The 15,948-nt window shown below is 38.5% G+C and overlaps 1 protein-coding gene across 11 annotated transcripts in view; it reads right to left on the reverse strand.

The window, feature by feature from the left end:
* The window catches only part of CHL1 (cell adhesion molecule L1 like), a 200,188-nt gene that overhangs the window by 23,669 nt on the left and 160,571 nt on the right, over positions 1-15,948 (reverse strand). For all 11 annotated transcript variants that reach the window (XM_040492148.1, XM_040492149.1, XM_040492139.1 and 8 more), the window contains 7 exons: positions 14,509-14,649; positions 14,070-14,181; positions 11,965-12,131; positions 8,959-9,124; positions 5,548-5,672; positions 640-741; positions 1-198 (listed from right to left, as the gene is read on the reverse strand). In XM_040492148.1, the coding sequence (XP_040348082.1) occupies positions 1-198; positions 640-741; positions 5,548-5,672; positions 8,959-9,124; positions 11,965-12,131; positions 14,070-14,181; positions 14,509-14,649 (1,011 nt within the window). The remainder of the gene's footprint in view (positions 199-639; positions 742-5,547; positions 5,673-8,958; positions 9,125-11,964; positions 12,132-14,069; positions 14,182-14,508; positions 14,650-15,948) is intronic.

The raw sequence follows: 15,948 nt of genomic DNA on the forward strand, positions 1-15,948 counted from the left end.
CTGCTGGAGGTGTTTCATGATGATCTGATGGCTGGCTAGGTTGGCTTCTCCCTACTTCATTCACGGCTATGACCCTGAACTGATATCTCACATATGGAGCCAAAGATAATATGACTGTTGTTTCTTTTCCTTGGACTCTAGTCAGTTCCTCCCATCTTCCAGGTTCTTCCTTGTTTCCTTCAAATTCAACAATGTATTCTGGCAGTAGAAGCATAAGAAAAAGTAAAAATTAGAATGGAGTTAGTATGTTTAAGTTATAATAACACTCACATACAATATAAAAAGTCTGAAAGGATGGGGAGCCTAGGTGGCTCAGTCTGTTGAGCATCTAACTCTTGATTCGAGCTCATATCATGATTTCACAGTTCGTGGGTTCCAGCCCTGGGTTGGACCCTACACTGACAGTGAGAACCCTGCTTGGGATTCTCTCTCTCCCTCTCTCTGCCCCTCCTCAGTTTGTGCACATGCATGCTCTCTCTCTCTCTCTCAAAATAAATAAGTAAATAAACATAAAAAAAGTTTGAAAAAATATTTTAAGAAGGATAATCTAGAACTGTGGTAAAAAAAAAAAATGGCCTTAATATTAACTGTGACTCAGGAGCTTCAGGAACATAGTTACCCCAACATAGTATTCCCTACCACTAATACGGCTATTGTGATCATTTCCAGCGTCCCATGTCAGCCGAACACTCCTGTTCTGTCTTTCAGACAAGTGTAGGTTTTCTGGTGGATCCGGAACATCTAATTAACAATAAAAAAAATTTAAGGTAAGGAGAGTGCAGATCGTGGCTTTGTCCACTCAATTTTCTCCCTGAGGCACATTGCCAGCCCCCTTTCTTTCTCTCCAGGCCCAGGTCTCCACACCCAATTGTCCACATCTCAGCAGCCCTTCCAGTTCTGCTTCAAATGCAGCTTCCTGCACATATATTCCCTACCATAAACACTCTCTCCCTTCCCTCTGATGCCAGTTCTCAAAGGGCATCCTTGACCATGATCATAAACATTCTTTCAGAAGTAGATATTAACAATGAGGATTTGTTTCTGGGCCCTGTCTCTCTGGCTTACTGACGGAGCTGGGCCCAGGAATCTTCATTTCTAAGCAGTTGCCCTGCATTCCCATTATGTGCAATTTTGAGAAACATGATCTATCTCAAGAGGATCAGTATCTTCCTGCTCATATGTTTATTTATGTACCTGATTCATTTCCTGAATATGACAGATCTTCAAGAGTTATAGGGACTGCATTTTATTAATATTTGCATCACCCTCAGTGCTTTGCATATAAATGTTTTGTGACTAAATGAGTAAGTGAAAAGTATAATATCACTTCAATCATGCATGCAATTACCACATTCGAGCAATAAAATTAGGTTCTATGACTATAGGAAAATAAGATAAAGAACATGAACTCAGGCTTTCTTTTTTGTATGCTCTGGATTTTAATTGTAATTTCTAACAATAAATTCTCAGTATATAACAGCAACTTTTATACTCTCTTGGCCTAGAGTTCTGAAAAAGAGTAGGAAGTCTGTTTTTATTGGAAGAGAAAAATCTGGCACCAATAAATATGTCACAGACTAGAAAATTGAGTAGGTGATGATTTTTTTTTAATTTAAAAATTTTTAACTTTAAAATGTATTTAAATTCCAGTTAGTTAACATACAGTGTAATATTAGTTACAGGTGTATTACTTAGTGATTCAACACTTCCATACATCACCCAGTGCTCATCACAACAAGTGCACTCCTTAGTCCCCTCACCTTTTCACCTGTCCCCCTGCCCATCCCCCTTCTGGTAACCATCAGTTTGCCCTCTATAGGTAAAAGTCTGTTTCTTGGTTTTTCCTCTCTCTCTTTTTTTCCTCTTTGCTTATTTTTTTGTTTCTTAAATTCTATATATGAGTGAAATCCTGTATTTGTCTTTCTCTGACTGATTTTGCTTAACTTAATACTCTGGCTCCACCTATGTCATCCAAATGGCAAGATTTCATTCTTTTTTATTGCTGATAATATTCCAGTGTGTGTGTGTGTATGTGTGTGTGTACATACACATACACACACACACACACACCCCACATCCTCTTTATCCATTCATCAATCAATGGACACCTGGGCTTTTTATGTAATCTATTATAGGTAATGCTGCTATAAACACTGGAGTGCATGTATCCCTTTGAATGAGTATTTTTGTATTTGGGGGGTAAATACATAGTAGTGCAATTGCTGGATTGTAGGGTAGTTCTATTTTTAGCCTTTTAAGGAATCTCCATACTATTTTCCACAATGGCTGTACCAGTTTGCATTCTCACCAATAGTGTAAGAGGGTTCCCCTTTTACCACATCCTCACCAACACCTGTTGTGTCTTGTGTATTAATTTTAGCCTGTCCAACAGGTGTGAGGGGATATCTTATTGCAGTTTTGATTTGCATTTTCTGAGGGTGAGTGATGTTGAGCATCTTTTCCTGTGTCTATTGGCCATCTGGATGTCTTCTTTGGGAAAATGTGTATTCAAGTCTTCATCCCATTTTTCATTGGATTATTCATTTTTTGGGGTGTTGAGTTTTATAAGTTCTTTATAGGTTTTGGATACTAAGAGTAGGTGTTGACTTTGAGTGTTACAGTCCATGGAAATGTTTATCAAAATAAAGGAAGAGTGAAACAAAACAAAAAACCAAACTTATCCCTAATGGTCTTTACTCATGAAATTTGATTTCAATTCTCTCTTGTACCCAGGGACATTTGTCTTTTCTCAGTGGAGACAATTAAGTAATATCTCTTAGGACCTTCCCATGGGCTCCTTATTCCCCAAGTGGGAGGCATCATCTATGCCCCTGTGAGTATTTACCAATTTCTGGAAATTTACACTGGCAAAAAAAACATTGTTTTTTATTCAAAAGAGACTATTTTATTTTAAAAATGCAGTCAGTGACTGTGCAAACTTCAGGGCCTTAAATAAGAAATTATTTCCTCAACAGGTTTCAGATCTGTGAGCTCAGAGAATTTACATTTCTCTTCAACACTTCTTAAGAGCTCACTCATTTTTCAACTTACCTAAAGCAACCAATACAGACTGTTGCATCTGACATTAAAATCTGCTCTTTCCAAGAAGCATATGGAATTAGAATTGATGGAGTGCAGTTGATACTTAAAAGATTGATATAGTTAAAGGACAGTTAGATCAAGGACAGCTACTTCTGATTGCAACAGGTCAAGCATATCTTTTCAAAAATTATTTTCTGGGGAAAAGAAGTTTCTCTAAACTACACAGGGATCTATTTGTTACCATCAGTTAGTGAGATATGCTTCTTTACACCAGGGACTGGCTTCAAATATTAGAAGGTAACCTCCAAGAAGTGGTTAAGAAAGTGCAATCTTGTCATAGAATATTTTTTAAATGAATTTATTTTTATTCTTAGAAAATTGGTTAAAAACTTCATATGTAAGTATTACATGTGATCACAGCAACTCTATTTAAAATTATCAAAATCTAATGGTTTTGGAAGATAGTAGCCTAATCACATGACTCATATATTAAATTTTATAAGGAGCTTTGGGGGGCGCCTGGGTGGCGCAGTCGGTTAAGCGTCCGACTTCAGCCAGGTCACGATCTCGCGGTCCGTGAGTTCGAGCCCCGTGTCAGGCTCGCGTCAGGCTCTGGGCTGATGGCTCAGAGCCTGGAGCCTGTTTCCGATTCTGTGTCTCCCTCTCTCGCTGCCCCTCCCCCGTTCATGCTCTGTCTCTCTCTGTCCCAAAAATAAATAAAAAACGTTGAAAAAAAAATTTTAGTAAATTTTATAAGGAGCTTTGGACAGCATGCAGCAAGTGGTATGGTGTCCCAATCCCTTAGCTGGCTCCATTGCTTAAGATACTTAGGGAAAAAGTCCAAGGATTCTGAAACTTTCTCCTACACTTGCAGTGCCTGAGACAAACTCTACTTTACCTGAAGCTCAACTATTTTATCTGATGACTCACTAGTGGATTAACTACTAGAGGGTTGGGCCTTTCTGAGTGCAAACCCCTGAAGTAGCTAAATTCCTATGACCAAACATCTCACCTAAAGGTACAATTCTACTGAACCAAGTCCATACCCTTTACCACTTGGGAACTCGTGTGTATGTGTGTGTGCGCGCGCGCGCGTGTGTGTGTGTGTGTGTGTGCGTGTGTGTGTATGTGTGTGTAGAACCCAGTCTGATGACTGGGTTCACTTAAACATGATGGTCATTTATTTCCCTTGAAATATATATTTGCTTCTCTTGAAGAGATCTAGCATGTTTAGTCATTTTTCACATCCTACCTCCAAATACACTGAATTATTTCCTCTCATCCTGGATACTCTATTAGCAATCTACCTGTGGATTCCAGCAACCAGAGAGCTAAAGATACAAATCCTGTTACTAATAATCATTAATCTACATATGTAATAAAGGAGTTAGGCAAAATCAAACACTTTAAAGGAATATCAGCAAACTGGAAGAAAGACTAAATTGTTCCCACAGGGGGAAAAATTGTAACAGAAAACTATTTTTAAAAAAGGTCTCTATCAGTCAGGGTCCCAGCAGAAATGCAATAGTTCACACAATTTGGATAGTGCCAAGAGTTTTTAGAAAAAAAACTCTTTCAAAAGATGTAGGCAGAATATATGGAGTGAGGGGTGGAGGGAGCAGTTAATAGAATTTCATCAGAGAGGATTTTGTGGAGAGAGCCTCCCTGGGAGGAATCAATGACAATGAACACAGTCAGCCTGCAGGGAGGGAATATGGAGAATAAATACACCCACCCTCGTCTATTGCCAGGGCTTCCCATTGGTTGAAACAAATGGAAGTTTGAGGGTAAGTGGTTCGCTGATGTTATCCATATAAGTCAGCTTTCCCTATCAGATAGCTTATGAGGAGTGAATCTGGCAAGGAAACTGGAAGAGAGATGGTCTAAGAGATGGTTCAAGAGCTAAAGGTGGTCTAAGAAATGCACCAGAATGTTCTAAGAGCTTTAACCATGGGTGGGTAACCGGAGGAGTACATTCTTTTCTAATTAGCATTATCATAAAAAAAAAAAAAAATCAAAGGTATTCCTCTGTAGAACTCTTGAAGTTCCTCCACACCCTTCCCAGAACCCTGAGAACTTAGCCCCTGCCTTTGGTTTAGGGCATGACCACTGTGCCACCACCATGGGACTCCCAGCCTGATCCCTCCACAAAACCCGTCTCCATTCCTCAGCTGTATTTTCTCTGCATGCTAGGAAAGGGTAGCTCAAATGCCCTGACAACTCAAGCGTGCTTCAGTTTTCTTTCTGCTGATAGCATCGCCAACCTCCCACTGCTACTGGAAACATTACCATGCAGGGAAAAGAAATTAAGCATTAATTAATTTCTTTAAAGCCAGAAGAGGAGAAAGCATTTGAAAGTGGAGTTACTATTTAAATGAAAAATTCAAACTAACAGTATATGTACAGGGGCTCAAGTAATTGTTGATTTAATGGTCTAAGAACAATGGAATTTAATTCGAAACAAGAAAGAAATGAACAGACATTTCCCATTAGTAGTGCACTTACCGAGAATGGTTACGTGAGTTACATCAGCAACACTGTCCAGGGCAGTTTGAGCTGAACAAGAGTAAATACCTTGGTCCTCTGAGGTGACATTAGATATGGTCAAATTAGGTCCATCGATAGTTATCCTACCAGTAAAAATAAATGAGTATATACTGAGGATGAGAACAACAGAAACAGCAGAAATATATATTCAAAAATATATATTCCCTATAAAAATATTCAAGGAAGAGTTAAAGAAACACACACACACACACCCCTCCACATAATGCAAATTTTATTAGAGAGTGCCACAGGTAAAATTGGGGACATGGGGTTACTGGAGCATGCACAACTGTCTACACAGCCATGAAAGGGATCCGTTTGTTTTGTTTTAATTATCAACTCCAACCATCTGTGATGCATGGAGCAGTGACACAACTGTGTTGCCTGGTGTTTCTGAAGACTGTATTATTCATTATAATAGCTAAGATACATCTGAATAATTCTTAAGGTTTGTGAAGGGAATCACCTACATAGGATCAACTGGGGGCTTCTTCCAAAGGGGCATTCCTGAATCACCCCCCAGATCTACAGAGTCAGACTGTCTGACACAGAGACTGACAATCTGTTTTTGACAAGATTGCCTTTCTCCACCCGTCCACTCCCCTAGCACAATGCACATCCAATAGATCAGATAACAATTAAACCATGAAATTTATTTGAACAGTAGAGGGCAGACTAGCACTTCTTTTTGCAAATCATTTGCACCGAGCTTTTTATCATTCGCCCTATTTTGCCAATTTGTAATCCGGTTTACTACATGGAAATTTCCTTACTATAAATTACACTTTTTACCCTATACCTATGTACTGTCAACTTAACTATTTAAGCACTTTTAGAAAAATTAAGTTCCACTAAATATCAATTATATTTAAAGACTTTTGCTATTTAGTTGAGATAAATAATGTGTTTGCAGAGAAGGAGCGAAACTCATACAACTGACGTTTCTTTTGTATTTTTGAAAGAAAGAGGGCACAAGTGAGCGAGGGGCAGAAAGAGAGAGGGAGAGAGAGAGAAGAGGGGCTCACCAGAAGCAGGGTTTGCGCTCACCCAAAGAGGGGTAACTGACGTTTCTGATGTAAAACTCATTTAACCTCTTTCTAGATAAAAGTCTCAGGCCCCTCGCCTACCAGTAAGGAGAAGGTGTCCCAGCAGAAAGTGAGAGACAGAAGCTTCCTAATGGTTCCCTTGAAATTTAACCGAGACCTGTGATCTCTGCTCCCTGCTAGATGTCCATGCGTGCTCCTGGCCCCAGCCAACCTCAACAGCAAGAGTTACTCCGAGCCTTCTCCACTCCAGTGATCTCTTCTAAGAAATTCTAGCTGAGGTTACTGTTGCTCACCCATGCCCTAGGGAATACCGGCAGAATATCTGTGTCACTGGCTTAGTTTGCTAAGACAGCCAGAGGTTCATTTGAGTGTCAGCCTCAGCATCCTGCAGAACCTATTAAACTCGGCCATACAGAGGATGGCTGGAGTTTCTGGGATCAGGGCCTAAATATGCAGGTCACATCACCCACAAGGCACGAGTCTCTGACTCCCTTCATCACTGAAGCCTGGAGGTTATATGGAAGACACCAGGTAACTAGGCAGCAGTGACAAAAGAGGGAGAATATGGGGAGATCTGAGCAGTTGACAGATTGACTAAGACCTAACCTAAGGGTGAAGATCTCTGTTGCAATATGTAGTCTTTTAGGTCAATAATTAATCTCCTCTTGTTTCAGCAACAACAGTTCCAATACATATGCTCCTTTCCACAAATTCATATATACGGGAAGGATGAGATGGAATAAATTAAGTACCTAGCTGAGACCAATGCCTCTGCATAGTGGTGGTGTAAGCACAAACACACACACACACCAATAGGGGCCAAGCATGTCAGAGAAATGAGATAAACCAAATGTCTGGAGAAATTAGTACAAATCATGATCACTAAATTGGACTGAGTATTTTCTAAGTGCTTGGAATGTTAACTCATGATAACCCTGTGGAGGTATCTTAGAATGTAAAGTTAAGGCACAGTGAAGTTAGGGAGCCTGTCTAAAGTCATAGACACAATAAGTGAACGAGATGAGATTTAAATCCAGGCTGCTGGACTCCAGAGTGCACGCTCTTACTCACCACACGGCCGCAGTCTCACCAAAGGAATGCACAAACTATCTTCAGGTTTACTTTTTCAGAATAATGAATAACAACACAAAACTGCAGGGGAGGTTTGGCTAAGGATGGTCTATTTTTAACCCCTACTAGTCACAATGCAAAAGGCAGGAGAGCTAACCTCTACATGCTTTTGAAAGATAGCACAGGCATTCAGTAAATGCTGAGTCTTTTCTCTCTTTGATGGACTCTGACATTGTCCGATGCTATTCAATATTGTCTGATGCTATCCAGCATCTATTCACACTTCCTTCTACAGTCTCTCTTCTATATATTTTACTTTCTAAATATGTAGAATGTAAAGTAGAGAACTTTACATTCTCTACACAGAGATTAGGAGGCTTAGAAGCATAGCTGTCTGTACATTCTAACTGGAAGGACTGTAGGTATTATTTAGGTTCTGCCAATGAGATAGACTCATCTGAGTTTGGGATGTAAAAGGGTGATGGGGAGTGCCTCCTCTGGGTCCCTGTGAGCAGACAGCGACTCTGGAAGACCCAAGAGCTGGCATTGGTTGATGTCACTGCCAGCACCAGTGGCGTGAGGTGGCTGTAAAGAGCAGCATTTTTCAGACCTCTGGATTACAGCTGCAGTTCTATGTGACAAAGAACCCAAAAGTTTAGTAAGCAGCTTCCGTTAGGCCCATCTCTCCCAGTCTTCCCAGTGGTTTGGTAAGCATGCACACTCATGCAGTACCTCTGTCTCACACATCTGGAACGGACTCTATTTCATGCACTAACAGCAAGGTACACATTCTGTTAAAAGTCAGTAGCAAACAGAAGAAGATAACTATGTGAAAGAAAACCCAAACAGTGCACTGTATTACCTTTCAAATGCTGCCCTGATGCCAAGACTTTGGGGCCCCCAGGTGGCTCAGCCAGCTAAGTGTCCAGCTTGGGCTCAGGTCATGATTTCACGTGTGTGAGTTCGAGAGAGCATCAGGCTCTGCAGTCAGCGCAAAGTCTGCTTCGGGTCCTCTGTCTCCCTTTATCTGCCCCTCCCTTTCTCTCTGCCCCTTCCCCACCCTCGTGAGCACATGCTCTCTCTCTCTCAAAAATAAATATTAAAAATAAATACATAAATACTGCCTTGAAGACTGAAATGAATTAATCAGTTTTTATATTTTAATTCAACGTGAATACTTTTACAACTATTTGTTTTTCAAGTGCTAGGTGTTAATCCCAAATATGATGACACAGCATAAGACTGTACCTACCTGCCATCCTCTGTGGCATTAATTTCAAAGCCTTCTCCATTTTTACTCCAGGACAACTTCAAACTATGTTTTAAATATGGGTCACATTTGCTCTCACAATGTAATTCAAGTGTATGCAATTTGGGGACACGAGGATTCTTAGGAGAAACTTGAAGTTTTGTAGCATCTGTTTTTACCGAACAAAGAGACTCGTTAGAACCGTAAATCACAGCTTACTTCGTAATCAAGTGCCTGCAATTTAATCAACCAAAATTGTCAACGTAATAGTCATATCTTCATGCAATGTTTTTTTGCACTGTAATTTCTTAACATCATATTTCACTACTATTTTCTTTCCATCAGGCCCAAACATCTGAGAAATTAGAGTGGAAGTACTAATTAATATCTTAGAAATTCCCCGTACCACTTCTTGGGCCAAAGAGTAAGAAGAGTGTGACGAAATAAATGTCTCCACACTTGATCTTAGCCAAAAGGCTGAGAAGTGATGAAATAAATGTCTCTAGATGCTGAAAAAATATGATTTCTCCTTCTAGTGCTTTTGGTCATGTGATCAAAGGACTGTAAGGGGAAAAAAGGCAATGAGTTGATTTTCTATTAATGTGTTTATTAATAATTCAGAAACCAGAGGTATGGTAAAGCCATACATGGGTGATCTATCAACATAAAGGTGGGAAATGAGAACATAAGCCCTGTGAAGAAGGGGTTGTGTCTGTTTTGTTACAGGAAGTTTCCCCATGGCTCAAAAGGGACCCTGTACACAGTAGGCATTCAACACATATTTGTTGAATTTCTTGTTGAATGAGGTATGGTGAGTGATTTAGAGTGTTAGTGGTATTAACAATATGAAGCTCAAAAATGTAGCTACAAAATTAAATATATCAAATAAATTAAATTCAAATTCAAATCAAATAAATTAAAAAGAATCATATTTGGATGTCTTAAAAACATTTGCTCATTATGACTGTTTCAAAACATATGATCCCAGGGGTGCCTGGGTGGTTTAATTGATTATATGTCTGACTCTTGATTTTGGCTCAGTTGATGATCTCACCATGGTGAGATCAAACCCCAGTTGGGCTCAGCACTGGGCATGGAGCCTGCTTAGGATTCTCCCTCTCCCTCTCCCCCCACTTGCACTATCTCTCTTTCTGTCAAAAAAAAAGAAAAAGAAAAAGAGAAAGAAAGAAAGAAAGAAAGAAAGAAAGAAAGAAAGAAAGAAAGAAAGGGAAACAAAGAAACAAAGAAAGAAAGACAATCTACTCAGTTAAAAAATATGTACATATGATCCTTACCCTTAGAGGCCATACTAAAGGTTCTTTACCCTGCTGTGGCATTTGGTGACTTTCTCAGAGGCCAAATCTCATGAGCTGACCCCCAATTCCACAATTACATTTTAACATTTGCTATCTATATGATACTCCATGAGCTGATTAGAAATTGAAAGTGATAAAACAATTTGATTATTTGGTATCCGAGGCATGAAACTTGAAGATACTATTTAATTGAATTTAATTATAAGTGAATTATTAAACATCTATTCCTATTTTTAAATTTAAAGTCAGAAATCCACTTAATAATAACAGATACTACTTAATAAGCATTTATTCTATTTACGAGGACTCTGCAATAAAGTTCACAGTCATGCAACACTTTATAATTATAATAAGTCTATAAATATAAATATTTTCACCTTACAGGGAACATAAGGATAAAATGAAATTAAGTAACACCAAAGTTTACTAACTGGTAAGGGCTTTAAGCTGCAATTTGGACCTCAATTTGGCAGAGACCAAAGCTCTTGCTTTCAATCACTATGCTAGATACCCTTTTACTCAATTTAACTCTTGACATTTTTTATATGCAAAATTGTGTTCTTATATTTCATTGACAAAATTGCTATATATTCCTTACATATAGAGTGGATATTTAGAGCAGACAAAAAGTTCATGGCCTTGTCCATCCCTTTGTCAATTAGCAGTTCTGAGGTCCACTTTGCATCAAGTGCTGTGTTGGGCAAGAAGAATGTGAAGATTCATTTGGATTCGAGGCTTCCCTCTCCTTGACTTTGAATCTGGCTGAGTTGTTAAACTCTGATATAGGCTGGTTTTATTAAGTCTAAAAATATCACCTTCACTGACTTCACAAGGGCATTTTGAGAATTGTATATGACACTTAAATATGGGGGAAGACATCATAGTTAAGCAGACATAGTAGGGGTATATTTACATGCTTTAAAAATATAATCTGCAGGGTTGGTGTGTTGGATAACTTAGGGTACAAAAAGAAACAGATACTGTAAAAGAATATAAGACAGAAGAAAAACAAGGAAGGAAGGGTATGTGTGAGAAGAGAGACAGAATTATAAACACATCAGTAAAGACAGACAACTGAACAAATATACCCTATTCTCTAAGCAGCAGCAGTGATAGGCCATGATGATGATGCACCACAAGAAACAGATCCTCCCTACAATCACTGTAGGATCTTCCTATTATGTTTTCCTGAAAAGAATTTTCTGAGCAATTTTAAAATCAAAATGTCAGTGAAACCCAGGACTTTGTTTTGAAGAGAGAATAAACACAAAGCTGTTCATGAGGTTTTGTCAAACCCTTCTGATTCTATCATGCCCTAGTCTTTATGAAGCTGAAGTTTGATGAGTTCATGAAACTTTTAGCTCAAAGTGTTGATTGCTGATGACATTATGTTGAGTTGGTTATTGAAATAAAATAGTTACAAAAATACCACCAAATAGGGCATTTTAAAATCTTGCTGGTCATCCCCCAAACACTTAGGTCCCTTTTAAAATTATAAAAAGAGGTGAACATGTCATCAATATTTCCTATAATTTTAGTGATGGTCTTTCAGATGAAACATAATCTGGGAGTTTCGAAATACAGTCTAAAAAATTTTAATACGCACTCAAATTTATATCATATTGTCTCATTTGGGAAAAGGACAAACAACCTATGTGAGAATTCATGCAAAGTAAAAACAAGATAAAAGTACTTCTAATATCCAAATTGGCTGTCACAGCAGTTTTTCCTTTAGCATTTTCCACCCAACAAGAGTATGAGCCAGCATCGTCTTCTGTGGTTTTGTTGATCTGCAATGTGCCATTTTCATGGATATGGTACCGTCTACCTTCAAGGGGTTTTGCTTCATCCACCTTCTGCCTATGAATATAGAAAGCATAAATCATTTTAGATGTGAGAGTATTATATACTCTTTTTTGAAACTGGTTGCTGATGTCATTTAAGCTTAGCCCTTCCAGGAGCTCAGAAGACCTTATGTTCCATCAGGGTTTATATTTTCCCCCAAATGGGTCCTATCCTAGGTGTATATCATACTTGTCCAAACAGCCAAATAGGCTAGAGGAAATCCTGGACCATGTTCTAGGCTTCTGCTGTATTCCTGATAGCTATGAGGACTGCTTTGCATCTGTTCTCACAGCTTAATAAATATTTTCTGGTTTATTGATGGTGAGCTCTTTAGTTAATGATTGCTTCAGGGTACTAAATGGGAAAGCTAGTAATTGAAAGAGATAATGAACCTTCTGAACCTACTGCCGTCTGGGGGAAACATTGGTCATTCAGAAATATTACAGGCCAGGAAGTAGTTCCTGTCCTGTGGACATGGATTACATTTACCCTTATCAACCCAGAGCCATTTTCTCCTCCATTCATCCATTTTCTAAGCATTTGCTGCCAAAACTTGATTTATCCAGTGCATTTCAACATAAGACGCTGCTGGAGCAAAAAAAAAAAAAAAAATCAAAGCATAAACTCTGGCTGCTGTTCACAAAGGACTTTCTAGAGCTGAGATTAGGGTAAAGCCAGTGAGGCACAGAAGCAAAATGTAAGCGTGGCCAAAAAAACTCAGCACTCAAGATGAATCACATTTTAATGAACTATTTTTAAAAATAAAAATAATGCAAAAAATCCAATTTTTAAATCTTTTTTTTAAGTTTATTAATTCATTTAGAGAGGGGAGGTGGGGAGAGGGACAGATGGTAGAGGGAAAGAGAGAGAGAATCCCAAGCAAGCTACACACTGATGCGGGGCTTGATCTCACAAACCACGAAATTGTGACCTGAGCCAAAATCGAGAATCAGACGCTTAAATGACTGAGTCACCCAGGTGCCCCAAAATACCCAATTTTTAAAGAAAGATCTGAGCCTGCACTTTAATGACCCCGCCTCCCCATCTACCCTCTAGTCTTGGCCTTGTAGAGCAATAGCAGACTTATTTAAGAACAGTTTATCCAAGCTTTTCTGGTGAAGTAACAAATATGTCAGATTCACACAGGTGTTTGGACTGTCACACCAATCAATACATTGAAATTAAATTCAAAATACACGTTGGAAAAGTTTTAAGGGTATGTGTTTGGAATCAAATTCAGGCTTAGATAATTATTTAGAAAATACCCAAAACAACCACAAAAAAGTACAGTCAATTCTGGACAACATGGGTTTGAACTGTGTGGGTCTACTTACACATGGATTTTCTTTCAGTAACTATATTGGACAAATTTTTGGAAATACACAACAGTTACAAAAAACTCACAAACTATGTAGCCTAGAAATATGGAAAACACAGTTAAGAGAAAGTTGGCTATTATTGTAAGTATACAGTATGTAATACATATAACATACAAAATGTGTGTTAATCAACTGTTTATGTTATGGGTGAGGCTTCCAGTCAACAGTAGGCTTTTAGTAGTTGAGTTTTGGGGGGAGACAAAAGTTATATACAGAGTTTCAGTCACATGGGGGATCAACCTGTAACCTCCACAATGGGCAAGGGTCAGCTGTAATATACGACTTTTGATGTACCCAAAATGAAAACCAAGTCTATCTATATAAAATTGCCTCAGTAATCACTTCAATTCTTTGCTTTCCTTTGTAAGCAGAAATGGCTCTCCCTAATCTCCCCACGTGAGAAAATCCTACACATCTGGTCAATGATTCCAGGAGAGGTAAGTAATTAAGTTTGCTATCTTATTTCTCAGAGGCATTGGCTACATGGAACACCAGCATGTCAAATGATGGATGAAGACACAATGAATGAAATCTACCACTGACATTCTCTTAAGAAAACCCTGTACCAGCTTACCAGGACACTATGGCCTCGGGTGAAGCAAAGTACTCGCAGTGTAAGAAAGCACTGTACCCAACCACCGTAGCATAGTTTTCTTCATCTTCAGTTTGTATCAGTGGACGAACATCTATTTGAAAATAACATAAATACAGTTGTGAACGTTCATTAAGAAATAATGTGCACAAATTAAAATTTTCTACATCCTAGTCACATTAATAAAAATGGGAGACAACTGAATAACACAGTATAAGGTTTTGAGTTAGAAAAATATCCAAATTCAATACATTTTTGAAGGTTTAATTTTAGTAGGATGGCTAATGCCCACACGCTAGATTAAAGGTACTTTGATGTTTCTCCCCATGTTTTATATGTTGAGAATTCAGTCCACTTGTGTGTATGACCTTGAACATCTTCCTTTAGAAAGTAAACAGTCTGCTCCCAGACTGTTACTTACCTACAACATCAATATTGGCATTGGCAAGGATAGTTCCATGGACATTTGAGGCTTCGCACTGGTACACAGCAGTATGATTCGGTTGTAGGTTGGTAAAACTGATTTCCGTGGGGGAGACAACATCACCAGCAAATGGATTTTCTGCAAGAGATTAAAGAATGTCAGTATGATAAAAAATGTGATATAAAATATTTATACACCAATTATTAAATGTGTCACACAGTATTTATATTTTAAGGCGAGTTTAGGGTGAATAATAGTTCACTGAAGCCAATTTTTAGAATTTCTTACCATCAACCATGTTTTTTTTTCCCTGACCCTTCTCCAATTTCAATCTTCCTTCAAATTAATATTTATTGCTAAAATATTTGTTGATCTCAAGCTCATTGCCTCTCCACATCCATACCCATAAATAAAATTTCAGATATTCCATTTGTCGTTCAAGTCCCACTATAACTAGACCTTACTTACTCTTGTAAATTTAGGTCCTAATACTGCCCTGCACAAATCACATGAATCAACACAGAGTGATCTCCCCAACCCACCAACATTGGCTCCTCTGTTCCCCCTTTGACACTTTTATTCCTCTATTTGACTTCTCTGCCCTTGTGCAATTTTCTGGTGTGTACTGTTCATTTCAGTTGTCTTGCTTTGCTATTCAACCACTTTGGCTACACAACTTATATATTTCCTTTTCACAGTAAGACTAAAGCCTTCTTGGGATCAGGGGCTAGATTTTCTACTTTTTGGCAATAAATGCTACCTCAATCCTGATCCAGGCATAATTCTGGAAATACCTTTGGGAGTTAGGAACATCTAACATTTCTAGTAGATTTACAAACGGCCAAAGAACTCTGTTGGAAGTGGCACATGCATTGTCTCCTTAACTCTGCTCAGAACCTGCGGGGTCAGCACTAATATGGCCACTGTGGAAGAAGGGACTGGAGTCTGGACAAGTGAATGCCACCTCCTACAGCATTTGGCCACATGCCAGATCTCATTGCTCCACTATGACACTACAAACAAGCAGTGTAAAGGAAACATATTACCTAGGAATGTCAAGTGAGGGACACAGATGTTAAAATTTTTTACTTTAAATGATATGACAAGATTACCCATAAACCTAATTTTTTTTTCTTATTGTGTCTGTATTATATAAAATAGTGACTATACTAAGTTTTGGTTTGTAGAAAATGTTGAGTATTGTTTATTGAAATAGAAGACTTTCCGTATACATTTTTTCCTGATAGTCAGAAATGAATATATTTTTACACTTGACTGTGACTCCACGTAAGCAGGACTCTAACTGTGCATTATGTACTGTGTTCTCAGTGCCTGAAAAGCAGCTATCACAGAGGAGGCACTCGGGAAATATTTCCCGAAATGACTGAAAGCCATTTATGTTGGGTGGCATTTTATTCCTAGAAGGTCCCTGTGGTA

Source organism: Herpailurus yagouaroundi, unplaced genomic scaffold (assembly GCF_014898765.1).
Source record: "Herpailurus yagouaroundi ecotype Mexico unplaced genomic scaffold, PumYag 183, whole genome shotgun sequence".
Taxonomy (NCBI): domain Eukaryota; kingdom Metazoa; phylum Chordata; class Mammalia; order Carnivora; family Felidae; genus Herpailurus; species Herpailurus yagouaroundi.